General features: G+C 44.4%; 1 protein-coding gene across 1 annotated transcript in view; it reads left to right on the forward strand.

Annotated features, from left to right (window-relative positions):
- Positions 1–798: 798 nt before the first annotated feature.
- Positions 799–27,898, forward strand: part of crb1 (crumbs cell polarity complex component 1) — a 70,042-nt gene continuing 42,942 nt past the window's right edge. The window contains exons 1-5 of the mRNA XM_071346380.1: positions 799–1,028; positions 24,063–24,308; positions 25,658–25,853; positions 26,183–26,322; positions 27,290–27,472. Coding sequence (XP_071202481.1) covers positions 947–1,028; positions 24,063–24,308; positions 25,658–25,853; positions 26,183–26,322; positions 27,290–27,472 — 847 coding nt within the window. The 5' untranslated portion in view covers positions 799–946. The remainder of the gene's footprint in view (positions 1,029–24,062; positions 24,309–25,657; positions 25,854–26,182; positions 26,323–27,289; positions 27,473–27,898) is intronic.

The following is a 27,898-nucleotide window of genomic DNA, read 5'->3' on the forward strand; positions in this document are numbered from 1 at the left end:
CCTACTCCGAGATGCACACTACAGTCATCAGATGCAACCCAGGAAGGGGGCGAGGTTGATATTATATTTTGTAGCAGTTCTTAGCTAGAAGTTGTAACCTACAGTGGCTGTGCATTCACTGTTCAGTTTATTCTTATCACTTAAGACAACATTGAGGTGTGGCTATGTCTTCCACATAGCCTACTAAATTAGTAAATAAATGTTGATACGTGATGCAATGCTTGTTGGCGAAAATAATTTGAACCATATAGTGAGTGCTACGTTTGGCATTCTGTTGTCCAATTCAAAAGTTAACCAGTGGAACAAATGTTGCACAAAATCATGTAAATGAAATTGCATTGACTGGTACTTGATTTGTGTTTGATTTGAGTATTGTGTGTTGTATGCAACATCTGTACTTTTTTCGAATTAGGTCTACAGTGTTCAGGCTCTGTTGGCGATAAGAGAAGCTAGGCTATTCAGTACAATGCTGGAGCCTAAAAGAGCAGCAGCGGAAGACAGCATCCTAGGCTACATCTTCCCCCATGATTAGGCTATTCAGTGTGGTGCTGGAGCCTGAAAGAGCCATTCTCATTATGTATGAAATATACACCGTTTCCTCCTTCCCATCCACTTACATTTATATTACAGTATTTCAACACTGACAGACCATGTCACTTAGGCTACCGGTGCTATATTGAACAAACACCGGCAATCCGCTTCCCCGGCGGCCTTTTTATAGCGTTCACGTTTGATTGAGGATCATCTGAAGAGCTGACGGTAGAGAGAGCCCATTGGTGCGTCAGGGGACAAGGGCGCATCAAGTGATTGGTGAGCCTAGCTCAGGAAAAGTGGCACTTGAGTTCACAACAAGCACAGGCAGCAAGCAGCACATCAGAGAGAGATCGAGGAGCAGCCTACCGACATGCTTCACACAGAGCGAGCAGGATGATTTTCTATCACGAATATGGATTTATTGCGATCTACTAGGTTTCATTCACTTGCTTGCGCCTTGGTCATCTATGGTGCACTAACCATAGGGATAGATGGTGAGTAAGGGTACTTTTATTATGTATTTTTTTGGTTATACCAGTTGATAACTGTTCAATTCCCATTTCTCAGTTTTTTAGAAGACATAGGCTAAAGTATAAAGTTTCATCTGCTGTTTGGGTTTATTGATTTTGCAGGTGTCCTCATTGTGTTGTCACCCTAGTCTGTGTACCCGTCTGTTTAGCTATCATTCCACTCCTTGCCACTACTTGCCGTGCTAAACAGGTTGTTATATAAAATGTTTTGTATAGCGCACCATTACTGCTGCTGCGTTTCTTCTGAAAATAATGCTGATCAGATCATCCTCATGCTCTAATTCAAATATATTAAGGTTTCGTCTGAAAGTGTAAATGAATCCATCACAGTAGTAGCCAACAATATCTAATTGAACCAGTGTGATCCGTTTCTGTTTTATTTTTAACGAGTGTTAATAATAGTCCTATAACCCGCTTATATAGGCATGAAAAAGTATCCATTTACATGTAGGATATCTATGTTTTTTAATTGTCCTATCAGAAATGTTGCCCTCAGCTGTAAGTGTGTAGGAGATCTTAAAACTATTTGCTATTGGCATACCTGCCTTTTCTCTGATCAGGAGCATTCTCTACTCTCTAACCCCTGAGCTGCATGTGTCACAACAACTATTGTTAAGTAGCTGATCCGTAGACTGTTGTTTCTGATTAGATATAGTGATTCTAACTGACATGCCTTGAATTTCAATTGGAAATGTGAGGGGTGACATCACTGCTATCTCCCAGTGTTCATGGCACATTCTGTAAGGAGCTCTGAAGCTAAAAGAGCACACAAAGACAGACCCAACAATGAGGTGCAGCGTAAGACCCCATAGGGGGCGGGCATATTCTATGTCTCCAATACTCCTAAGAGTGTGTTTGAGTCTGTGTGTGGGTCTGTGTGTGAGTCTGTGTGTGAATGTGAGCGCTTGTGTGTGTGCTCGTGCATGCTTGTTCTGTTATCACCACTGAAACAAGCAAACACACCAGCCTGTGTGCGCATCAGTCAGTCTGTGAAAGAGAGGCCAGTCAGATCTCCCCTCCACATGTGCTGCAAAAATGAAAGGGCCTTTCTACAAGAGATAGCACTGAACAAAGAGCTATAACGCCATTAGCATATGAAAGAGGCCTTACATTCTGTGGGAGGGGATGTTTGGTTGGCTGGCGCTACGTTTTGAACGCACCATTAGTCAACAGGCTTGTGGTTGAATATTAAGGTACTGATATGCCTCACAGGAAGACCTCTTTGTCTTATAAAGGGACTGTGGTTTCTTAAATGAATGGCATGCAACAGTTATTCTGTATTCAAAAAAGTATTTCCTGATTAATTGATTGATTAAAAGGCAACAACCGTCAACAACCTGTTGGTGTTGGCAAGGCCAGGATGTGTGGCTGCTGTTGGCAGCCTTGACGGTGTGTGTCCCCCAATGGGAGCAGACGTCAGTTCCACGTCTAGTTTTTAGTTTACATTTGGTTGAGTTGTCAACTAACATGAATCCAACGTAAAATCATAAACAAATTTCACAATGTCATTGGATTTAGGTTAAACGTTGGGTGAAAAAAAACATTGAATTTCACATTCATTTTTTGTTGTTGGAATGACGTGGTTTCAACCAGTTTTTGCCCAGTGGGGTGTGTGTGTGTGTGTGTGCGTGCACTGGTAATGCACACTGGGTGATCCAGTGTCTGATCTGCCTTGGATCTACGTACTTCCAGCTGATAGTCCGTGATAGTGGACATATGGCTGGACACCCGATATTCCCCCCAGCCCACCTGGACACCGACCCCCAACCGGGGTCATGCTGAGATGAGGTCTAGACACTCATAAGCTGCTCTAGTGAAAATCTGGAGGCTCTCTGTGAAATTGATTGACCTTCACAAATGATACTAAGGAGGGAGAGGATGAGTAAGTTGTGCCATTGTCCACCGTGGAAAGTGTGATTGCACCACCACTGTGATTGGTCTGATTTGACCATTTTGACAGTCACTGATTGGTCTGATTTGACCATTTTGACAGTCATTGATTGGTCTGATTTGACCATTTTGACAGTCATTGATTGGTCTGAGTTGACCATTTTGACAGTCACTGATTGGTCTGATTTGACAGTCACTGATTGGTCTGATTTGACCATTTTGACAGTCATTGATTGGTCTGATTTGACCATTTTGACAGTCATTGATTGGTCTGATTTGACCATTTTGACAGTCACTGATTGGTCTGATTTGACCATTTTGAAAGTCACTCACCTTTCCCGTCAGAAATTTGACTGATCTGTTCACCTACTTTACCAATACATATCTGTAGTTGGAATGGACTGGAAAGCTAAGATTTTTGGCGCAATACATTCCTGTGTAACTTGATGTGATATACCATTATGGTTGCTTCACCTGCTTAACATGGAACTCTGTAAATCCCAAACCTTCAAACGATCGTCATGCAGTGCACACCCACAACATGGCAGGTCATTCATGGTTTATTGTCATATCCAGCTTTGAGAAAGGCCCGCTGGAATGAACCAAAATGAAAACAGGTGTGCACTTCACACCCCTCTGTGTGTTAAATGCTGTGGGTCCCTTCTTACACGCATTCCATCCATTACACGGCCTGCCACTGTTGATGATCTGGTTCTGCTGGGTGGTTATGGCAACTTTGGGTTGCCATGTTTGGGGAAATCCTTGTCTTTGATATCATCCATCGTTGGTGCGTATCCTAGAGCTAGTTTTCTTATTCATCACGTGCTGTTGGCGGTAAGTGCACCTGATTCAGCTGCCCTGCGCTCCATCTTGGGTGTCAGGTAGCCTAGTGGTTAGTGTTGGACTTGTAACTGAAAGGTTGCAAGATCAAATTCCAAGCTGACAAGGTAATAATCTGTAGTTCTGCCCCTGAACAAGGCAGTTAACCCACTGTTCTTAGGCCGTCATTGAAAATAAGAATTTGTTCTTAACTGACTTGCCTAGTTACATAAAGGTGAAATAAAACTTTTTTTTTTAACCATTTCACATGTCTAAAGGTAGAACCTCTGCCTTCCCGGCAGGTCCGGGGAGGGGCAAATCAAGTGCACTACAGTGGGGAGAACAAGTATTTGATACACTGCCGATTTTGCAGGTTTTCCTACTTACAAAGCATGTAGAGGTCTGTAATTTTTATCATAGGTACACTTCAACTATGAGAGACGGAATCTAAAACAAAAATCCAGAAAATCACATTGTATGATTTTTAAGTAATTAATTTGCATTTTATTGCATGACATAAGTATTTGATACATCAGAAAAGCAGAACTTAATATTTGGTACAGAAACCTTTGTTTGCAATTACAGAGATCATACGTTTCCTGTAGTTCTTGACTAGGTTTGCACACACTGCAGCAGGGATTTTGGCCCACTCCTCCCTACAGATCTTCTCCAGATCCTTCAGGTTTCGGGGCTGTCGCTGGGCAATACGGACTTTCAGCTCCCTCCAAAGATTTTCTATTGGGTTCAGGTCTGGAGACTGGCTAGGCCACTCCAGGACCTTGAGATGCTTCTTACGGAGCCACTCCTTAGTTGCCATGGCTGTGTGTTTCGTGTCGTTGTCATGCTGGAAGACCCAGCCACGACCCATCTTCAATGCTCTTACTGAGGGAAGGAGGTTGTTGGCCAAGATCTCGCGATACATGGCCCCATCCATCCTCCCCTCAATACGGTGCAGTCGTCCTGTCCCCTTTGCAGAAAAGCATCCCCAAAGAATGATGTTTCCACCTCCATGCTTCACGGTTGGGATGGTGTTCTTGGGGTTGTACTCATACTTCTTCTTCCTCCAAACACGGCGAGTGGAGTTAGACCAAAAAGCTCTATTTTTGTCTCATCAGACCACATGACCTTCTCCCATTCCTCCCCTGGATCATCCAGATGGTCATTGGCAAACTTCAGACAGGCCTGGACATGCACTGGCTTAAGCAGGGGGACCTTGCGTGCGCTGCAGGATTTTAATCCATGACGGCGTAGTGTGTTACTAATGGTTTTCTTTGAGACTGTGGTCCCAGCTCTCTTCAGGTCATTGACCAGGTCCTGCCGTGTAGTTCTGGGCTGATCCCTCACCTTCCTCATGATCATTGATGCCCCACGAGGTGAAATCTTGCATGGAGCCCCAGACCGAGGGTGATTGACCGTCATCTTGAACTTCTTCCATTTTCTAATAATTGCGCCAACAGTTGTTTCCTTCTCACCAAGCTGCTTGCCTATTGTCCTGTAGCCCATCCCAGCCTTGTGCAGGTCTACAATTTTATCCCTGATGTCCTTACACAGCTCTCTGGTCTTGGCCATTGTGGAGAGGTTGGAATCTGTTTGATTGAGTGTGTGGACAGGTGTCTTTTATACAGGTAACGAGTTCAAACAGGTGCAGTTAATACAGGTAATGAGTGGAGAACAGGAGGGCTTCTTAAAGAAAAACTAACAGGTCTGTGAGAGCCGGAATTCTTACTGGTTGGTAGGTGATCAAATACTTATGTCATGCAATAAAATGCAAATTAATTATTTAAAAATCATACAATGTGATTTTCTGGATTTTTGTTTTAGATTCCGTCTCTCACAGTTGAAGTGTACCTATGATAAAAATGACAGACCTCTACATGCTTTGTAAGTAGGAAAACCTGCAAAATCGGCAGTGTATCAAATACTTGTTCTCCCCACTGTATATGCCTACCGCTGGCCAATCGGATGGCTCACATTACCATGTCTGTAGTAACGTAGTAGGCGGAAACGACATCTACAGCTAAATTGATACTGTGAGATTTCAAAAATGTGAAAACCATGACTAGAGAGAGACTGTCAATGAATACAGCAAAGATATGCTTTTTTTATGAGTCAGTTCGTGTTTTTACTCAGCACTATCCACTTTCTATTCAACACTTTTTTATAATCCATAAACTGTGTGTTCTCCCTACTTCCACTTACGCTACAACCAGCACTGCAGCTGAAATGAGTAGGAAAGGGTATCGATAGGCTTGCGTTCTTACAATTAGCCGAATGGATCTTTTTTTAATATCAAGGAATATTTCACTTTCTCCGGTCATAGGAGTAACAACATGAATTTGTGTATGAGGCAGAAATAATGTGGTGCGAATTGAGTTTCGCCATCAGCTGGAAGATGGTGTCCCTTTTGGGTCAGTGTCAGCGGAGGCAAGGGAGAGCTGAGGAACGTTGAGAGGTGAACCTTCAGTCTGCTGCCCTCCGCTGAGACTGACCATCAGATGCAGGCATTCTCCATCAGCCCAGTAAAATAAAATAAAAAAATGATTTACATTTATACTCACTCAGCTGTGCGTCACAAATAATACAACAGCTAATACCAGTGTGATCATATAGCCTACCTCAAATGTTGAAATATATATTTTTTAAATGGTCTGAGAAGAACGACAAAGCATTGGCAGGGCAATTCAAGCAAAGCCAATATGCGGTGAGAATGTTTTGTGCCTGTAGCCTACTCAACAAACCTCATTAGTACAGTACTGTTTTTAATAGGTTCATGTTGCATAGGTTTATGTGTTATTCTTTTTCGAATGGTAGATCTAAGCTTGCATTTTAACTGAGAAAGTGATCTCGACTCAGGAAGTGATCTTGACTCAGGAAGTGATCTCGACTCAAAGGTTGGTGACCACTGATCTAAGGGACGAGGAGACGGAAGTGATTCATCTTTATTCTGTTACAGTATATCTATCTGTCAGGTGTAATGTTTAGGAATGTTCTGTCTCCTTTGGTAACATGTAGGATCTGGTGATTATTTGGTAACATGTAGGATCTGGTGATTATTTGTTAACATGTAGGATCTGGTGTTTATTTGGTAACATGTAGGATCTGGTGAGTGTTTGTTTGGTAACATGTAGGATCTGGTGAGTGTTTGTTTGGTAACGTAGGATCTGGTGTTTATTTGGTAACATGTAGGATCTGGTGTTTGTTTGGTAACATGTAGGATCTGGTGATTATTTGGTAACATGTAGGATCTGGTGTTTGTTTGGTAACATGTAGGATCTGGTGAGTGTTTGTTTGGTAACATGTAGGATCTGGTGAGTGTTTGTTTGGTAACATGTAGGATCTGGTGAGTGTTTGTTTGGTAACATGTAGGATCTGGTGATTATTTGGTAACATGTAGGATCTGGTGTTTGTTTGGTAACATGTAGGATCTGGTGAGTGTTTGTTTGGTAACATGTAGGATCTGGTGAGTGTTTGTTTGGTAACATGTAGGATCTGGTGAGTGTTTGTTTGGTAACATGTAGGATCTGGTGAGTGTTTGTTTGTTAACATGTAGGATCTGGTGAGTGTTTGTTTGGTAACATGTAGGATCTGGTGAGTGTTTGTTTGTTAACATGTAGGATCTGGTGAGTGTTTGTTTGGTAACATGTAGGATCTGGTGAGTGTTTGTTTGGTAACATGTAGGATCTGGTGAGTGTTTGTTTGGTAACATGTAGGATCTGGTGAGTGTTTGTTTGGTAACATGTAGGATCTGGTGAGTGTTTGTTTGGTAACATGTAGGATCTGGTGAGTGTTTGTTTGGTAACATGTAGGATCTGGTGAGTGTTTGTTTGGTAACATGTAGGATCTGGTGAGTGTTTGTTTGGTAACATGTAGGATCTGGTGAGTGTTTGTTTGGTAACATGTAGGATCTGGTGAGTGTTTGTTTGCTTACTTGAGTTTCGCAGTTTGTCCAATAACAGCAATGTAGCCCCTTTCTGCTTTGGGATGTGTTGTTTATACTGTATGTACAGTCGTGGCCAAAAGTTTTGAGAATGACACAAATATTAATTTCCACAAAGTTTGCTGCTTCAGTGTCTTTAGATATTTTTATCAGATGTTACTATGGAATACTGAAGTATAATTACAAGCATTTCATACGTGTCAAAGGCTTTTATTGGCAATTACATGAAGATGATGCAAAGAGTGAATATTTGCAGTGTTGACCCTTCTTTTTCAAGACCTCTGCAATCCACCCTGGCGTGCTGTCAATTAACTTCTGGGCCACATCCTGACTGATGGCAGCCCATTCTCGCATAATCAATGCTAGGAGTTTGTCAGAATTTGTGAGTTTTTGTTTGTCTCTTGAGGATTGACCACAAGTTCTCAATGGGATTAAGGTCTGGGGAGTTTCCTGGCCATGGACCCAAAATATCGATGTTTTGTTCCCCGGGCCACTTAGTTATCACTTTGCCTTATGGCAAGGTGCTCCATCATGCTGGAAAAGGCATTGTTTGTCACCAAACTGTTCCTGGATGGTTGGGAGAAGTTGCTCTCGGAGGATGTGTTGGTACCATTCTTTATTCATGGCTGTGTTCTTAGGCAAAATTGTGAGTGAGCCCACTCCCTTGGCTGAGAAGCAACCCCACACATGAATGGTCTCAGGATGCTTAACTGTTGGCATGACACAGGACTGATGGTAGCGCTGACCTTGTCAAGCTTTTTTCCGGATTCCCCAAACAACGGAAAGGGGATTCATCAGAGATAATGACTTTACCCCAGTCCTCAGCAGTCCAATCCCTGTACCTTTTGCAGAATATCAGTCTGTCCCTGATGTTTTTCCTGGAGAGAAGTGGCTTCTTTGCTGCCCTTGACACCAGGCCATCCTCCAAAAGTCTTCGCCTCACTGTGCGTGCAGATGTACTCACACCTGCCTGCTGCCATTCCTGAGCAAGCTCTGTACTGGTGGTGCCCTGATCCCGCAGCTGAATCAACTTTAGGAGACTTTGGGCGCCCTGAAGCCTTCTTCACAACAATTGAACCGCTCTCCTTGAAGTTCTTGATGATCCGATAAATGGTTGATTTAGGTGCAATCTTACTGGCAGCAATATCCTTGCCTGTGAAGCCCTTTTTGTGCAAAGCAATGATGACGGCACGTGTTTCCTTGCAGGTAACCATGGTTGACAAAGGAAGAACAATGATTCCAAGCACCACCCTCCTTTTGAAGCATCCAGTCTGTTATTCGAACTCAATCAGCATGACAGAGTGATCTCCAGCCTTGTCCTCGTCAACACTCACACCTGTGTTAATGAGAGAATCACTGACATGATGTCAGCTGGTCCTTTTGTGGCAGGGCTGAAATGCAGTGGAAAAGTTTTTGGGGGATTCAGTTCATTTGCATGGCAAAGAGGGACTTTGCAATTAATTGCAATTCATCTGATCACTCTTCATAACATTCTGGAGTATATGCAAATTGCCATCATACAAACTGAGACAGCAGACTTTGTGAAAATTAATATTTGTGTCATTCTCAAAACTTTTGGCCACGACTGTAGGAGTTAAATAAAGAACAAGCTCATAATGGATATATGAAATAATTTACCCCAGAATGACCTCTACCTGATCCCATCTTTATCACCTAGATGCCTGACACACACACGCACGTATGCAAAAAAGCAAAAGGGGGATACCTAGTCAGTACAACAGAATGCATTCAACTGAAATGTGAAGGGCACACACACAAACACACACCCTCTCTGTGTACCTCTGGAATCCCAAACTCCAGAGCTCACTGCCCAGGGGAACTCCTCTCCAGCTCATCCACAACACAGAGGTCTTCCCACCTATTAACACTGAACCTCTCTCTCTCTCGTGAGCATCTACAGTAGTTTCCATTCACCCATGGCTTTGTGTGTCGACCTGGCTGTTACTAAACTTCTATTCTTGTGATAATTGAAGTAGTGTGTGATACTGTAGGAGAAGTTATGTGCCATGTGTGACTTGTCTGGATCTCATCATATGTGGAAACTCCTTCAAGACTGTTGGAAAAGCATTCCAGGTCAAGCTGGTTGAGAGAATGCAAAGCTGTCATCAAGGTAATGGGTGGCTACTTTGAAGAATCTCAAATATAAAATGTATTTTCATTTGTTTAACACATTTTTGGTTACTACATGATTCCATGTGTTATTTCATAGTTTTGATGTCTTCACTATTATTCTACAATGTAGAAAATTATAAAAAAAATAAAGAAAAAGGAATAAATTATTGTACCGTCCACATCTTACTTTCAGTGTGCCTGTACAGTAGGAAGGTCATATCTTCCATCCCCAGTATGTGTACTAACCTACCTCTCTCAGATGAGTGTTTACTGGTTGAAATGGGTACTATAGAATATACTCTACGTCCTCCTGGAGAGCTACTGGGTGTGAAGGCTTTTGCTCCATCCCTACTGTAACACACCTGAGGTACCGTAAAAATCATCTCTCCAGGAGAAGGATTGGCCATCCTTGATCTGATCTACAGTGTAAATGATACCAGTTCATCTGAATGGACGTTCTATATTCCAGTAAGCCGGGCATTAGGAGGAGCCATTCGGTTAATTCTTCTCTCTCCTGGTAGACGTGTTGGACAAACACGTGAGTGGATTAATCCACTAATTAGTATGGGAGGCAACATGTTTACAGCCAAACTAATGAACAGAACAGAAACATAGCTGTGATTGGCAGGCGTTGTGTCATTAATCTCTGCTGTGCTGTGTGATTAAGTAGATGCACAGCAGCACCGAGGCCGTACTAGGAAGGAATGCATTGATAAATGACTGACTTCTGTCTGCCTGCGGTCGCCATGGCGATAGAGAGACTGCAGAAACAGAACCGTGGAATTGGTTGCCATGGAGGCCAGCTGTGATGCTTTGTGAGGCTATTAAGTTCCAAAACGTCCTTGTACCGGAGACGAGAATGGGGAGTGAGGAGGCCTGTTTTCATTGGAGGGGAGAGAGCCTTTTGTGTCATACGCTATAGGACACAATTGCTGTGTGAGACAATGCAAAACTTGACTCATTGTAACACACTGCTGAGAGAATAAAATTTAGTAGATAGAATTAGTAGACATATGAATCCCTTTTAGTTCATCCTCACGAGTACATTTTTTGGTGGTACTGACATTTGTACGACAATGTAAAAGAGACAGAGAATGTATGAAAGACACCTTGAGAATAATATACAGGATATCAGAATAAGTCTGCTGTGACATATTTCAATTTCCCCCTGAAGATCAATTGCTATTAGTTGAATCAGACATTTTAGTGCACGTCCGGAACTAAAGCCTGCACACCTTTGGCCCTCCCGGTCTGGAATGTTCCACCCATGTGCTATAACAGAAACACACATAATGACAGAATATGGAGAATGAACAGAGCGCATCTTCAAGACCAGAAATCTATTAAATACTTAAATGAAAAAATAAAGGCCTTTACCATTACAAATACAGGCATAGAGGACAGAGAAAAGCCGACCCCCGACATCATTTGGGATGTTTTTAAGGGGTATATTAGGGGAATGATAATATCATGCTAAAGTTAAATCTGAGTTCAAAATTTTAATTCAAGAAAAATATAAATAAATCCCTATCTTTGAAAAAGCCCTAAACACTTTACAAGGTAAAGAAGAAAATACAATTTCAGAACTTAAGCAGGAATATGATATTTTACTCTTGAAGAGAGCCAACAACTACAGGTTAAGTAAGGGATAAACAGCGATGTACATTACCTTGGAAATAATGGACGATTCAGCAGAGTTCATTTTTCCAAGGTAATGTACAGAATGGAAATCTCGTTTATACCACAATTGCCAAAGAAAACAATACTAAAGCACACATTTACCGTTAAAAATAACATTATTTTGTTGAAATTTTCATTTATAAAAGATAATTCATACTTAGTCAACTTTTGGTTTCGAGAGACGCGACCCAGTCGTTCGTTCGATTGGTTTGATATTTATGGACGCGACCCAGTCGTTGGTACTTTATGTTCCGTTGCTATGCTCGTTCATTCTTTATGTCCCTTGTTTGCTAGCTAGCCATCTAGCTACGGCTAACACGGTCATGACCTCCGCAGCCAGAATAACAGCAAAGTAGCTGCATTTGCGTTTGTTTAGCTATTTTCTATTGACATTCATTTGGATACATCCATAACAATGAGCTGATGATGCCCGATTGTGCCTGGCATAGCTAGAAAAGTTAGCCTTCTTGTAAGGATACTCGACAATGTTCATTACGAGGAGATGTGTAACAACGTGTGTGTAGGTGGCAGGGAAGTCAGGCGCAGGGGAATCGAACTTGGTATAAATGGAGTCGTTTAATAAACTTAATAAAACTCCAAAACCAAAATACAACATAAATAAAAGTGGGTACAAGAATCCGTCGCGCACCAATACATTATACACGAACAAACAAATAATCTCCGACAAGGACATGAGGGGAAACAGAGGGTTAAATACACAACATGTAATTGATGGGATTGGAACCAGGTGTGAAGGAAGACAAGACAAAACCAATGGAAAATGAAAAATTGATCAGTGATGGCTGGAAGATCGGTGACGCCGACCGCCGAACACCGCCTGAACAAGGAGAGGTAGGTGGAAGTCGTGACCATAAGTCTTCCCATAAATCTTACCGGTAGAATAAACTTCTTCAGAATGGAATGGCTCCCAAAGTTTTTTTTTTTTTTCTCGGTAGTACTAACTACTCCACCAAAGACACTCTTTAAAAAAGTATACTCGGCCATAACAGACCTCATATGGGCAAATAAAACTCAAAGAGTAAATAGAACAGTTTTACATCTCCCTAAATCTGAGGATAGTTTTAAACTTCCAGATTTGAAATTGCATCCATTTGCCACACAAGGTTTCTACTTGCGACATATAGTTAAATGCACTAGAGAGGAAGAATGGGAACGTATTGAAGATGTGCATGCTCATCCCCAGAATATTTTGATGTATCTGTTTTCAAAAGATAAAGCTAAGAGGATTAACAACTCTATAGTTTAGAACACTATAACAATATGGACGAAAATGACACAAATTCTACAAGAACCAATATCACACTAAAAACACCCCAATGGAACAATCGTTGGATAGCTTTTCAGAATTCACTGATGAATTGGCCCACATGGCGCATAGAAACCGTAAATGATGTGGTAATAGGAAATACAAATATTTAAATGTTAGAATTAAAAAGCGGGTTGGACTGACCAATGTAGACATTTTCAAATATATGCAACTTAAACGTTTTATTTCACGAAATCTTGACCTGTAAGCAATGCTGAGGGAATCCTATTTGACTCAGAAAAAGATACACATATGATAGGTAAGATATACAAAACCTTGCAGAGAGCATATCTAACTGACAATGTCTTTGGAAAAAATATAAACTATTCGAATCAAGACTTAAAAATAACTGATATAGATGGAGGGAGTGTTGGAACATAACATGAAATTACAGATAACAAAATGTACGCTTCATCCAGTATAAACTAATGAATAGAATGTATTCTACAAGAGACACAATTATACAGCACAACAGCAGAGTCATTTCTTACGTGTAAAACGAGTTATGGGTGGATGAATCAAATATATTATTATTTAAATATTGGAAAGGTGTGGGCTACAGAGAAAAATAGAACTATGCAATTTGTGGCCATATGGTGCTACAAGCACTGGAATGTTCCAGAGGATGAAGGATTTTATTTTTATTTTATTTATTTCACCTTTATTTAACCAGGTAGGCTAGTTGAGAACAAGTTCTCATTTGCAACTGCGACCTGGCCAAGATAAAGCATAGCAGTGTGAACAGACAACAACACAGAGTTACACATGGAGTAAACAATAAACAAGTCAATAACATGGTAGAAAAAAAAGAGAATCTATATACAATGTGTGCAAAAGGCATGAGGAGGTAGGCAATAAATCGAATAATTACAATTTAGCAGATTAACACTGGAGTGATAAGTCATCAGATGATCATGTGCAAGTAGAGATACTGGTGTGCAAAAGAGCAGAAAAGTAAATAAATAAAAGCAGTATGGGGGTGAGGTAGGTAAATTGGGTGGGCTATATACCGATGGACTATGTACAGCTGCAGCGATCGGTTAGCTGCTCAGATAGCAGATGTTTAAAGTTGTTGAGGGAGATAAAAGTCTCCAACTTCAGAGATTTTTGCAATTCGTTCCAGTCGCAGGCAGCAGAGAACTGGAAGGAAAGGCGGCCAAATGAGGTTTTGGCTTTAGGGATGATCAGTGAGATACACCTGCTGGAGCGCGTGCTACGGGTGGGTGTAGCCATCGTGACCAGTGAACTGAGATAAGGCGGCACTTTACCTAGCATAGCCTTGTAGATGACCTGGAGCCAGTGGGTCTGACGACGAACATGTAGCGTGGGGCCAGCCGACTAGGGCATACAGGTCGCAGTGGTGGGTCGTATAAGGTGCTTTAGTGACAAAACGGATGGCACTGTGATAAACTGCATCCAGTTTGCTGAGTAGAGTATTGGAAGCTATTTTGTAGATGACATCGCCGAAGTCGAGGATCGGTAGGATAGTCAGTTTTACTAGGGTAAGTTTGGCGGCGTGAGTGAAGGAGGCTTTGTTGCGAAATAGAAAGCCGACTCTAGATTTGATTTTGGATTGGAGATGTTTGATATGAGTCTGGAAGGAGAGTTTGCAGTCTAGCCAGACACCTAGGTACTTATAGATGTCCACATATTCTAGGTCGGAACCGTCAAGGGTGGTGATGCTAGTCGGGCGTGCGGGTGCAGGCAGCGAACGGTTGAAAAGCATGCATTTGGTTTTACTAGCGTTTAAGAGCAGTTGGAGGCCACGGAAGGAGTGTTGTATGGCATTGAAGCTCGTTTGGAGGTTAGATAGCACAGTGTCCAAGGAAGGGCCAGAAGTATACAGAATGGTGTCGTCTGCGTAGAGGTGGATCAGGGAATCGCCCGCAGCAAGAGCAACATCATTGATATATACAGAGAAAAGAGTCGGCCCGAGAATTGAACCCTGTGGTACCCCCATAGAGACTGCCAGAGGACCGGACAACATGCCCTCCGATTTGACACACTGAACTTTGTCTGCAAAGTAGTTGGTGAACCAGGCAAGGCAGTCATTAGAAAAACCGAGGTTACTGAGTCTGCCGATAAGAATATGGTGATTGACAGAGTCGAAAGCCTTGGCCAGGTCGATGAAGACGGCTGCACAGTACTGTCTTTTATCGATGGCGGTTATGATATCGTTTAGGACCTTGAGCGTGGCTGAGGTGCACCCGTGACCGGCTCGGAAACCGGATTGCACAGCGGAGAAGGTACGGTGGGATTCGAGATGGTCAGTGATCTGTTTGTTGACTTGGCTTTCGAAGACCTTAGATAGGCAGGGCAGGATGGATATAGGTCTGTAACAGTTTGGGTCCAGGGTGTCTCCCCCTTTGAAGAGGGGGATGACCACGGCAGCTTTCCAATCCTTGGGGATCTCAGATGATACGAAGGAGAGGTTGAACAGGCTGGTAATAGGGGGTGCGACAATGGCGGCGGACAGTTTCAGAAATAGGGGGTCCAGATTGTCAAGCCCAGCTGATTTGTATGGGTCCAGGTTTTGCAGCTCTTTCAGAACATCTGCTATCTGGATTTGGGTAAAGGAGAAGCTGGGGAGGCTTGGGCGAGTAGCAGCGGGGGGGGCGGAGCTGTTGGCCAAGGTTGGAGTTGCCAGGAGGAAGGCATGGCCAGCCGTTGAGAAATGCTTGTTGAAATTTTTGATTATCACGGATTTATCGGTGGTGACCGTGTTACCTAGCCTCAGTGCAGTGGGCAGCTGGGAGGAGGTGCTCTTGTTCTCCATGGACTTTACAGTATCCCAGAACTTTTTGGAGTTAGAGCTACAGGATGCAAATTTCTGCTTGAAAAAGCTGGCCTTTGCTTTCCTGACTGACTGCGTATATTGGTTCCTGACTTCCCTGAACAGTTGCATATCGCGGGGACTCTTCGATGCTATTGCAGTTCGCCACAGGATGTTTTTGTGCTGGTCGAGGGCAGTCAGGTCTGGAGTGAACCAAGGGCTATATCTGTTCTTAGTTCTGCATTTTTTGAACGGAGCATGCTTGTCTAATATGGTGAGGAAGTAACTTTTAAAGAATGACCAGGCATCCTCAACTGACGGGATGAGGTCAATATCCTTCCAGGGTACTCGGGCCAGGTCGATTAGAAAGGCCTGCTCGCAGAAGTGTTTTAGGGAGCGTTTGACAGTTATGAGGGGTGGTCGTTTGACCGCGGACCCGTAGCGGATACAGGCAATGAGGCAGTGATCGCTGAGATCTTGATTGAAGACAGCAGAGGTGTATTTGGAGGGCAAGTTGGTCAGGATAATGTCTATTAGGGTGCCCATGTTTACGGATTTAGGGTTGTACCTGGTGGGTTCCTTGATGATTTGTGTGAGATTGAGGGCATCTAGCTTAGATTGTAGGACTGCCGGGGTGTTAAGCATATCCCAGTTTAGGTCACCTAACAGAACAAACTCTGAAGCTAGATGGGGGGCGATCAATTCACAGATGGTGTCCAGGGCACAGCTGGGAGCTGAGGGGGGTCGGTAGCAGGCGGCAACAGTGAGAGACTTATTTCTGGAGAGATTAATTTTTAAAATTAGAAGTTCGAACTGTTTGGGCATAGACCTGGAAAGTATGACAGAACTTTGCAGGCTATCTCTGCAGTAGATTGCAACTCCTCCCCCTTTGGCAGTTCTATCTTGACGGAAAGTGTTATAGTTGGGTATGGAAATCTCAGAATTTTTGTTGGCTTTCCTAAGCCAGGATTCAGACACGGCAAGGACATCAGGGTTGGCAGAGTGTGCTAAAGCGGTGAGTAAGACAAACTTAGGGAGGAGGCTTCTGATGTTGACATGCATGAGACCAAGGCTTTTTCGATCACAGAAGTCAACAAATGAGGGTGCCTGGGGACATGCAGGGCCTGGGTTTACCTCCACATCACCCGAGGAACAGAGGAGTAGTAGGATGAGGGTGCGGCTAAAGGCTATCAAAACTGGTCGCCTAGAGCGTTGGGGACAAGGAATAAAAGGAGCAGATTTATGGGCGTGGTAGAATAGATTCTGGGCATAATGTGCAGACAGGGGTATGGTGGGGCACGGGTACAGCGGAGGCAAGCCCAGGCACTGGGTGATGATAAGAGAGGTTGTATCTCTGGACATGCTGGTCTCAATGGGCGAGGTCACCGCATGTGTGGGAGGTGGGACAAAGGAGGTATCAGAGGTACGGGGAGTGGAACTACGGGCTCCATTGCAAACCAAAACAATGATAACTAGCCTGAACAACAGTATACAAGGCATATTGATATTTGAGAGAGACATACAGTAAGGCATAAAGTAATTGCAGGTCTTGATTGGGAGAGCTAGCTAAAACAACAGGTGAGATAACAGCAGCTAGTCAGCTAACACAGCAACAGCAGGTAAAATGGCGATGACTAGGCAGAGAGGGTCGGATTAACTACACACAGAGCCTGAGTTAAAACACAGAGCCGACAGATAAAACACAAATAAACAGAATAAACAGAATGGAGTACCGTGAATTAATGGACAGTCCAGCAGGCATCAGCTATGTAGCCAAGTGATCATAGTGTCCGGGGGGCAGCCGTAGATGGAGCAGGGAAGCCGCCACTACGCTAGCACGCGGCGTTTAAAGTTAGTAGCCCGGGGGTGGTCTGCTCAGACGGAGGGGGTCTGCTCAGACGGAGGCCGGTTGAGGGCACAGCGGATGGGGTATTTGTCGGCAGACCAGACGTGTTTGTGCGGCGGGGCGCCGTGTCGACAGAGAATCCAAGCCAGATGGCGAAGGAGGTATTGTAGAAATTGTTTGCTAACTGGTGCTAGCTTCGTGGCAGTGGCGCTAGCTGCAAGCTAGCTGTGAGGATCATAAGTAGTGGCTCAGGGATTACGGCAGGAATCCGGCGTTGTTGTGGAGAGACAGTTCGATGCTGGTAAATTGGTGAGTAATATCCAGGCTAATAACAGGGCTGGTGTCTGTGCAGAAGGTAAAAGCTGCTAGCAGTGGCTAAAAATGACTAAATAGCTAGTAGCTGATTAGCTGGTTAGCTACTGGAGGTTCTTGAATGTGTTCCAAAGTTAAAAAATAATAGCGATTCCGTATCACATTGGGTGAGGTAGGTTACCGGAAGGTATAATCGAATTAAAAATCGAAAAGAGATAGAAAAAAATTAAAATAAATGAGGGGCAGTGTGCTTGTGAGACATACAGTATGTGATGTGTATGGTTGCTGTGGGAACATGTGGGTCTGAGCAGGTGTGATGTCATAATGTGTATGGTTGCTGTGGGAACATGTGGGTCTGAGCAGGTGTGATGTCATAATGTGTATGGTTGCTGTGGGAACATGTGGGTCTGAGCAGGTGTGATGTCATAATGTGTATGGTTGCTGTGGGAACATGTGGGTCTGAGCAGGTGTGATGTCATAATGTGTATGGTTGCTGTGGGAACATGTGGGTCTGAGCAGGTGTGATGTCATAATGTGTATGGTTGCTGTGGGAACATGTGGGTCTGAGCAGGTGTGATGTCATAATGTGTATGGTTGCTGTGGGAACATGTGGGTCTGAGCAGGTGTGATGTCATAATGTGTATGGTTGCTGTGGGAACATGTGGGTCTGAGCAGGTGTGATGTCATAATGTGTATGGTTGCTGTGGGAACATGTGGGTCTGACCAGGTGTGATGTCATAATGTGTATGGTTGCTGTGGGAACATGTGGGTCTGAGCAGGTGTGATGTCATAATGTGTATGGTTGCTGTGGGAACATTTGGGTCTGAGCAGGTGTGATGTCATAATGTGTATGGTTGCTGTGGGAACATGTGGTTCTGAGCAGGTGTGATGTCATAATGTGTATGGTTGCTGTGGGAACATGTGGGTCTGAGCAGGTGTGATGTCATAATGTGTATGGTTGCTGTGGGAACATTTGGGTCTGAGCAGGTGTGATGTCATAATGTGTATGGTTGCGGTGGGAACATGTGGGTCTGAGCAGGTGTGATGTCATAATGTGTATGGTTTTTGTGGGAACATTTGGGTCTGAGCAGGTGTGATGTCATAATGTGTATGGTTGCTGTGGGAACATTTGGGTCTGAGCAGGTGTGATGTCATAATATGTATGGTTTTTGTGGGAACATGTGGGTCTGACCAGGTGTGATGTCATAATGTGTATGGTTGCTGTGGGAACATTTGTGTCTGAGCAGGTGTGATGTCATAATGTGTATGGTTGCTGTGGGAACATGTGGGTCTGAGCAGGTGTGATGTCATAATGTGTATGGTTGCTGTGGGAACATGTGGGTCTGAGCAGGTGTGATGTCATAATGTGTATGGTTGCTGTGGGAACATGTGGGTCTGAGCAGGTGTGATGTCATAATGTGTATGGTTGCTGTGGGAACATGTGGGTCTGAGCAGGTGTGATGTCATAATGTGTATGGTTGCTGTGGGAACATGTGGGTCTGAGCAGGTGTGATGTCATAATGTGTATGGTTGCTGTGGGAACATTTGGGTCTGAGCAGGTGTGATGTCATAATGTGTATGGTTGCTGTGGGAACATGTGGGTCTGAGCAGGTGTGATGTCATAATGTGTATGGTTGCTGTGGGAACATGTGGGTCTGAGCAGGTGTGATGTCATAATGTGTATGGTTGCTGTGGGAACATGTGGGTCTGAGCAGGTGTGATGTCATAATGTGTATGGTTGCTGTGGGAACATTTGGGTCTGAGCAGGTGTGATGTCATAATGTGTATGGTTGTGGTGGGAACATGTGGGTCTGAGCAGGTGTGATGTCATAATGTATATGGTTTTTGTGGGAACATTTGGGTCTGAGCAGGTGTGATGTCATAATGTGTATGGTTGCTGTGGGAACATTTGGGTCTGAGCAGGTGTGATGTCATAATATGTATGGTTTTTGTGGGAACATGTGGGTCTGACCAGGTGTGATGTCATAATGTGTATGGTTGCTGTGGGAACATTTGTGTCTGAGCAGGTGTGCTGTCATAATGTGTATGGTTGCTGTGGGAACATGTGGGTCTGAGCAGGTGTGATGTCATAATGTGTATGGTTGCTGTGGGAACATGTGGGTCTGAGCAGGTGTGATGTCATAATGTGTATGGTTGCTGTGGGAACATGTGGGTCTGAGCAGGTGTGATGTCATCATGTGTATGGTGTCTGTGGGAACATTTGGGAGTGAGCAGGTGTGATGTCATAATGTGTATGGTTGCTGTGGGAACATGTGGGTCTGAGCAGGTGTGATGTCATAATGTGTATGGTTGCTGTGGGAACATGTGGGTCTGAGCAGGTGTGATGTCATAATGTGTATGGTTGCTGTGGGAACATGTGGGTCTGAGCAGGTGTGATGTCATAATGTGTATGGTTGCTGTGGGAACATGTGGGTCTGAGCAGGTGTGATGTCATAATGTGTATGGTTGCTGTGGGAACATGTGGGTCTGAGCAGGTGTGATGTCATAATGTGTATGGTTGCTGTGGGAACATGTGGGTCTGAGCAGGTGTGATGTCATAATGTGTATGGTTGCTGTGGGAACATGTGGGTCTGAGCAGGTGTGATGTCATAATGTGTATGGTTGCTGTGGGAACATGTGGGTCTGACCAGGTGTGATGTCATAATGTGTATGGTTGCTGTGGGAACATGTGGGTCTGAGCAGGTGTGATGTCATAATGTGTATGGTTGCTGTGGGAACATTTGGGTCTGAGCAGGTGTGATGTCATAATGTGTATGGTTGCTGTGGGAACATGTGGGTCTGAGCAGGTGTGATGTCATAATGTGTATGGTTGCTGTGGGAACATGTGGGTCTGAGCAGGTGTGATGTCATAATGTGTATGGTTGCTGTGGGAACATGTGGGTCTGAGCAGGTGTGATGTCATAATGTGTATGGTTGCTGTGGGAACATTTGGGTCTGAGCAGGTGTGATGTCATAATGTGTATGGTTGCGGTGGGAACATGTGGGTCTGAGCAGGTGTGATGTCATAATGTGTATGGTTTTTGTGGGAACATTTGGGTCTGAGCAGGTGTGATGTCATAATGTGTATGGTTGCTGTGGGAACATTTGGGTCTGAGCAGGTGTGATGTCATAATATGTATGGTTTTTGTGGGAACATGTGGGTCTGACCAGGTGTGATGTCATAATGTGTATGGTTGCTGTGGGAACATTTGTGTCTGAGCAGGTGTGATGTCATAATGTGTATGGTTGCTGTGGGAACATGTGGGTCTGAGCAGGTGTGATGTCATAATGTGTATGGTTGCTGTGGGAACATGTGGGTCTGAGCAGGTGTGATGTCATAATGTGTATGGTTGCTGTGGGAACATGTGGGTCTGAGCAGGTGTGATGTCATAATGTGTATGGTTGCTGTGGGAACATGTGGGTCTGAGCAGGTGTGATGTCATAATGTGTATGGTTGCTGTGGGAACATGTGGGTCTGAGCAGGTGTGATGTCATAATGTGTATGGTTGCTGTGGGAACATTTGGGTCTGAGCAGGTGTGATGTCATAATGTGTATGGTTGCTGTGGGAACATGTGGGTCTGAGCAGGTGTGATGTCATAATGTGTATGGTTGCTGTGGGAACATGTGGGTCTGAGCAGGTGTGATGTCATAATGTGTATGGTTGCTGTGGGAACATGTGGGTCTGAGCAGGTGTGATGTCATAATGTGTATGGTTGCTGTGGGAACATTTGGGTCTGAGCAGGTGTGATGTCATAATGTGTATGGTTGTGGTGGGAACATGTGGGTCTGAGCAGGTGTGATGTCATAATGTATATGGTTTTTGTGGGAACATTTGGGTCTGAGCAGGTGTGATGTCATAATGTGTATGGTTGCTGTGGGAACATTTGGGTCTGAGCAGGTGTGATGTCATAATATGTATGGTTTTTGTGGGAACATGTGGGTCTGACCAGGTGTGATGTCATAATGTGTATGGTTGCTGTGGGAACATTTGTGTCTGAGCAGGTGTGATGTCATAATGTGTATGGTTGCTGTGGGAACATGTGGGTCTGAGCAGGTGTGATGTCATAATGTGTATGGTTGCTGTGGGAACATGTGGGTCTGAGCAGGTGTGATGTCATAATGTGTATGGTTGCTGTGGGAACATGTGGGTCTGAGCAGGTGTGATGTCATAATGTGTATGGTTGCTGTGGGAACATTTGGGTCTGAGCAGGTGTGATGTCATAATGTGTATGGTTGCTGTGGGAACATGTGGGTCTGAGCAGGTGTGATGTCATAATGTGTATGGTTGCTGTGGGAACATGTGGGTCTGAGTAGGTGTGATGTCATAATGTGTATGGTTGCTGTGGGAACATGTGGGTCTGAGCAGGTGTGATGTCATAATTTGTATGGTTGCTGTGCGAACATTTGGGTCTGAGCAGGTGTGATGTCATAATGTGTATGGTTGCTGTGGGAACATTTGGGTCTGAGCAGGTGTGATGTCATAATATGTATGGTTTTTGTGGGAACATGTGGGTCTGACCAGGTGTGATGTCATAATGTGTATGGTTGCTGTGGGAACATTTGGGTCTGAGCAGGTGTGATGTCATAATATGTATGGTTTTTGTGGGAACATGTGGGTCTGACCAGGTGTGATGTCATAATGTGTATGGTTGCTGTGGGAACATTTGTGTCTGAGCAGGTGTGATGTCATAATGTGTACGGTTGCTGTGGGAACATGTGGGTCTGAGCAGGTGTGATGTCATAATGTGTATGGTTGCTGTGGGAACATTTGGGTCTGAGCAGGTGTGATGTCATAATATGTATGGTTTTTGTGGGAACATTTGGGAGTGAGCAGGTGTGATGTCATAATGTGTATGGTTGCTGTGGGAACATTTGTGTCTGAGCAGGTGTGATGTCATAATGTGTATGGTTGCTGTGGGAACATGTGGGTCTGAGCAGGTGTGATGTCATAATGTGTATGGTTGCTGTGGGAACATGTGGGTCTGAGCAGGTGTGATGTCATAATGTGTATGGTTGCTGTGGGAACATGTGGGTCTGAGCAGGTGTGATGTCATAATGTGTATGGTTGCTGTGGGAACATTTGGGTCTGAGCAGGTGTGATGTCATAATGTGTATGGTTGCTGTGGGAACATGTGGGTCTGAGCAGGTGTGATGTCATAATGTGTATGGTTGCTGTGGGAACATGTGGGTCTGAGTAGGTGTGATGTCATAATGTGTATGGTTGCTGTGGGAACATGTGGGTCTGAGCAGGTGTGATGTCATAATTTGTATGGTTGCTGTGGGAACATTTGGGTCTGAGCAGGTGTGATGTCATAATGTGTATGGTTGCTGTGGGAACATTTGGGTCTGAGCAGGTGTGATGTCATAATATGTATGGTTTTTGTGGGAACATGTGGGTCTGAGCAGGTGTGATGTCATAATGTGTATGGTTGCTGTGGGAACATTTGGGTCTGAGCAGGTGTGATGTCATAATATGTATGGTTTTTGTGGGAACATGTGGGTCTGACCAGGTGTGATGTCATAATGTGTATGGTTGCTGTGGGAACATTTGTGTCTGAGCAGGTGTGATGTCATAATGTGTATGGTTGCTGTGGGAACATGTGGGTCTGAGCAGGTGTGATGTCATAATGTGTATGGTTGCTGTGGGAACATGTGGGTCTGAGCAGGTGTGATGTCATAATGTGTATGGTGTCTGTGGGAACATTTGGGAGTGAGCAGGTGTGATGTCATAATGTGTATGGTTGCTGTGGGAACATGTGGGTCTGAGCAGGTGTGATGTCATAATGTGTATGGTTGCTGTGGGAACGTGTAGGTCTGACCAGGTGTGATGTCATAATGTGTATGGTTGCTGTGGGAACATTTGGCAGTGAGCAGGTGTGATGTCATAATGTGTATGGTTGCTGTGGGAACATGTGGGTCTGAGCAGGTGTGATGTCATAATGTGTATGGTTGCGGTGGGAACATGTGGGTCTGAGCAGGTGTGATGTCGTGTATGGTTGCTGTGGGAACATTTGGGAGTGAGCAGGTGTGATGTCATAATGTGTATGGTTGCGGTGGGAACATGTGGGTCTGAGCAGGTGTGATGTCGTGTATGGTTGCGGTGGGAACATGTGGGTCTGAGCAGGTGTGATGTCATTGATGTTTGTTGAATTATGTGTGCGTCTGTTTATTGTCTCATGTTTATGTATTGTTGTTATTGTTTGAGAGGGAAAAAAACATCATAAAAAAAAGAAACCCCATCAGTCAGACAATCAATCAAAACATGACTTCCTGTCCCCAGGTGCATCCCCTCTGAAAGCGAGGTCGGCGGCCCCGTTAACGGACCAGTGTTTCCCCAACCCCTGCTACAACCGGGCCATCTGCCGTAGCCGTGGTGACGGTTACTCTTGTTTCTGCGTCCCGGGGTTCCAGGGTGAGCGCTGCCAGATCGAGGTGAACGAGTGTGTGTCGCAGCCCTGCAGGAACCGAGCCACCTGCGTAGACAGGGTGGGCAGGTACGCCTGCCTCTGCAGCCCGGGGTTCACAGGTAAGAGGAGAGAAGAGACGGCTCCTCCAGGGCTCTGTTCAGTAATGCACCAATAGGGAAACGGATGTACTACCTGAACTTAGGTTGCAAAGGGTTCTGCTCCATTGTTAGGTGAAAAGTATGGAGAACACCTCCCAATGGTTCACGTAAAGGGGTGCCCAATCTTACATGGGTGCAGGCTTTTGCTCCAGCCAAGCAGTAACACACTGCGTAATCAACTAGGCTTTAATTATATCTTTGATTAGTTGAATCAGGTGTGTTCCCAGTCAAGGGATGAAGATTACTCACCACTGGCACCAATGAGTGTACAATGTTTTCATCTAGTGTCAGTTTGAGCTCATTACACTAGTCCTCAATCTATCCCTTCCCTCTTCTATGCTATCTAGCTCATACTGTATGTTTAAAAGATGAAAAACAAACACATAAAATCAGAATATCTATATCTTTTCCATACTCTATGACAGTTATAGATAGAGAGAAATGCTAATTAAAGATAATCTGTGGGTAATCCTAGTTCTTTAGAGTATTTTAGGTACGATAAGGTTAAATGCAAGGCTACTTTCAGATGGACGAATCTTGTTAAATCTACTCTGTTTACTATTTTGCCACCTGTCCAAGCCCGAACTCTCCATCACTCTGTGTTCTGGTTTACAGTGTGATTGATTAGTGGAGTCTGCTGAGTGGAGGCCGGCTAATAATAATGGCTGGAACGGAGCAAGTGGAATGGCATCAAACACATAGAAACCGTGTGTTTGATACCATTCCACCGCTTCCGCTCCAGCCATTACCACGAGTCCGTCCTCCCCAATTAAAGTGACACCAACCTCCTGTGTCTGGGCTTCAGAATAACATGATAGAACATGATCACTGGTGCTTCGATCAGGAAACGGACTCAGAAATAACCATTAACAAAACAACAACACAAGGGCTCCCGAGTGGTGCAGCGGTCTAAGGCACTGCAGTGCAAGAGGCGTCACTACAGTCCCTGATTCAAATCCAGGCTGTATAACATCTGGCCGTGATTGGGAGTCCCATAGGGCGGCGCACAATTGGCCCAGCGTTGTCCGGGTTTGACCAGGGTAGGCCGTCATTGTAAATGAGAATTTGTTCTTAACTGACTTGCCTTGTTAAATAAAAGATGTATTATAAAAGAAACAGCCTCTAATATCAGTACATGATGATCAGTCCGCCAGTAAACATGAAATAATTTCATCCTCAGTATGATCCCCACAGGTTGACATTCCCCTTCATGTCTCTCTAACAGACCTGTCCAGATGGTTTGGCCAATGTGTTTTATAAGACCACAGTCCATGTTACAGACCCTCTGACGGCCATGTTTGATGTTCCAGGTGCCACCTGTGAGGTCCAGATTAACGAGTGTCAATCACAGCCCTGCCTCAACGGCGGGAGTTGTCATGACTACGTCAACGGCTTCTCATGCACCTGCATGCCCGGTTTCCAGGGCGACCGCTGTGAAATCGACGTTGACGAGTGCCAACACCAGCCATGCCAAAACGGGGCCCTGTGTATTGATAGGTTGAATGGGTCAGTAGTTTGTGAGTGAGAGAGAGATTTGTATTCATTTGTGTGGAGTAAAACAAGACACGCCTGCTTAATGAGCAAGGCAGTTCACCCACTGTTCCCCGGGCGTCGAAGACGTGGCTGTCGATTTAAGGCAGCCCCCCTCACCTCTCTGATTCAGAGGGGTTGGGTTAAATGAGGAAGACACATTTCAGTTGAATGCATTCAGTTGTACAACTGACTAGGTATCCCCCTTTCCCATTAATGCTTGCTTGCAAAGCTTCACTTTTTATTGGAAAAGTCATTGGCACTGAAATTGCAAGATCCGTAACTGAAAATCCTTATCATTTCAGGTACAGCTGCGACTGCTCTCAGACCACCTTCACTGGGCGACACTGTGAAACTGCTGCTCCTCCATGCACGTCCCAGCCCTGCCTCAACAGCGCCATCTGTGTGGAGGACAAGGGGAACTACACCTGTGACTGCTGGCCAGGTACAGTGCAGTCACACAGTCACAGGACAGAAAGTACTGTAGGTACTTCATTAGCAGTCAAGTATGAAGTCTGTTCTTGAAATGGCACCTGCAATTTCAAGGAGGTATTTTGGATTTATTATGGATCCCCATTAGTTCCTGCCAAGGCAGCGGCTACTCTTCCTGGGGTTTATTATGGATCCCCATTAGTTCCTGCCAAGGCAGCAGCTACTCTTCCCGGGGTTTATTATGGATCCCCATTAGTTCCTGCCAAGGCAGCAGCTACTCTTCCCGGGGTTTATTATGGATCCCCATTAGTTCCTGCCAAGGCAGCAGCTACTATTCCTGGGGTTTATTATGGATCCTCATTAGTTCCTGCCAAGGCAGCAGCTACTCTTCCCGGGGTTTATTATGGATCCCCATTAGTTCCTGCCAAGGCAGCAGCTACTCTTCCCGGGGTTTATTATGGATCCCCATTAGTTCCTGCCAAGGCAGCAGCTACTCTTCCTGGGGTTCAGCAACATTAAGGCAGTTATATACAATAAAAAATATTACATGCCATTACATTTCATAACACTTTTCACAACACATTAAGTGTGTTCCCTCAGGCCACTACTCCACTACCACATATTTACAATACAACATCCATGTATACGTGTGTGTAGAGTGTGTGTCTTATCATGTGTATGTGTGTCTGTGTGTGTCTCTTCACAGTCTCCACTCTTCCATAAGGTGTATTTTATCTGTTTTTTAAAAATCTGATTCTACTGCTTGCATCAGTTACTGGCTTCCAGCCACAGCAGCTTGTGTTAATGGCCTGCCTGCGGCTAAAGTTAAAACAGTGTGTGTCTGGGTTTCAGGTCTAAAATACACCTCTCCCCCAAATGTGAGGAATGTTCTTTGTTATCCTGAGAAATATAGAGAGGTGTGTGTGTGTGTGTGTGCATGCATGCGTGTATGTCTTACATTCTGTCTGTGTCCTGCCCAGGGTTCAAGGGTCGTCAGTGTGAGGTGGATGTGAGTGAGTGCAGCAGCAACCCCTGTCTGTACAGGGGACGCTGTATAGAGCTGTCCTGGCAGAGCCTGTATGGTTCAGAGTCTCTGCTTCCAGACCACTACGACCCACAGCAAGCTGCAGGCTTCATATGCAGCTGCCCACCAGGAACCACAGGTAATGTCCCATTGAAACACATTATGAACTAGGAACCACAGGTAATGTCCCATTGAAACACATTATGAACCAGGAACCACAGGTAATGTCCCATTGAAACACATTATGAACTAGGAACCATAGGTAATGTCCCATTTGAAACACATTATGAACCAGGAACCACAGGTAATGTCCCATTGAAACACATTATGAACTAGGAACCACAGGTAATGTCCCATTGAAACACATTATGAACTAGGAACCACAGGTAATGTCCCATTGAAACACATTATGAACTAGGAACCACAGGTAATGTCCCATTGAAACACATTATGAACCAGGAACCACAGGTAAAGACCCATTGAAACACATTATGAACTAGGAACCACAGGTAATGTCCCATTGAAACACATTATGAACCAGGAACCACAGGTAATGTCCCATTGA

This window comes from Salvelinus alpinus, chromosome 16, assembly GCF_045679555.1.
Source record: "Salvelinus alpinus chromosome 16, SLU_Salpinus.1, whole genome shotgun sequence".
Classification (NCBI taxonomy): domain Eukaryota; kingdom Metazoa; phylum Chordata; class Actinopteri; order Salmoniformes; family Salmonidae; genus Salvelinus; species Salvelinus alpinus.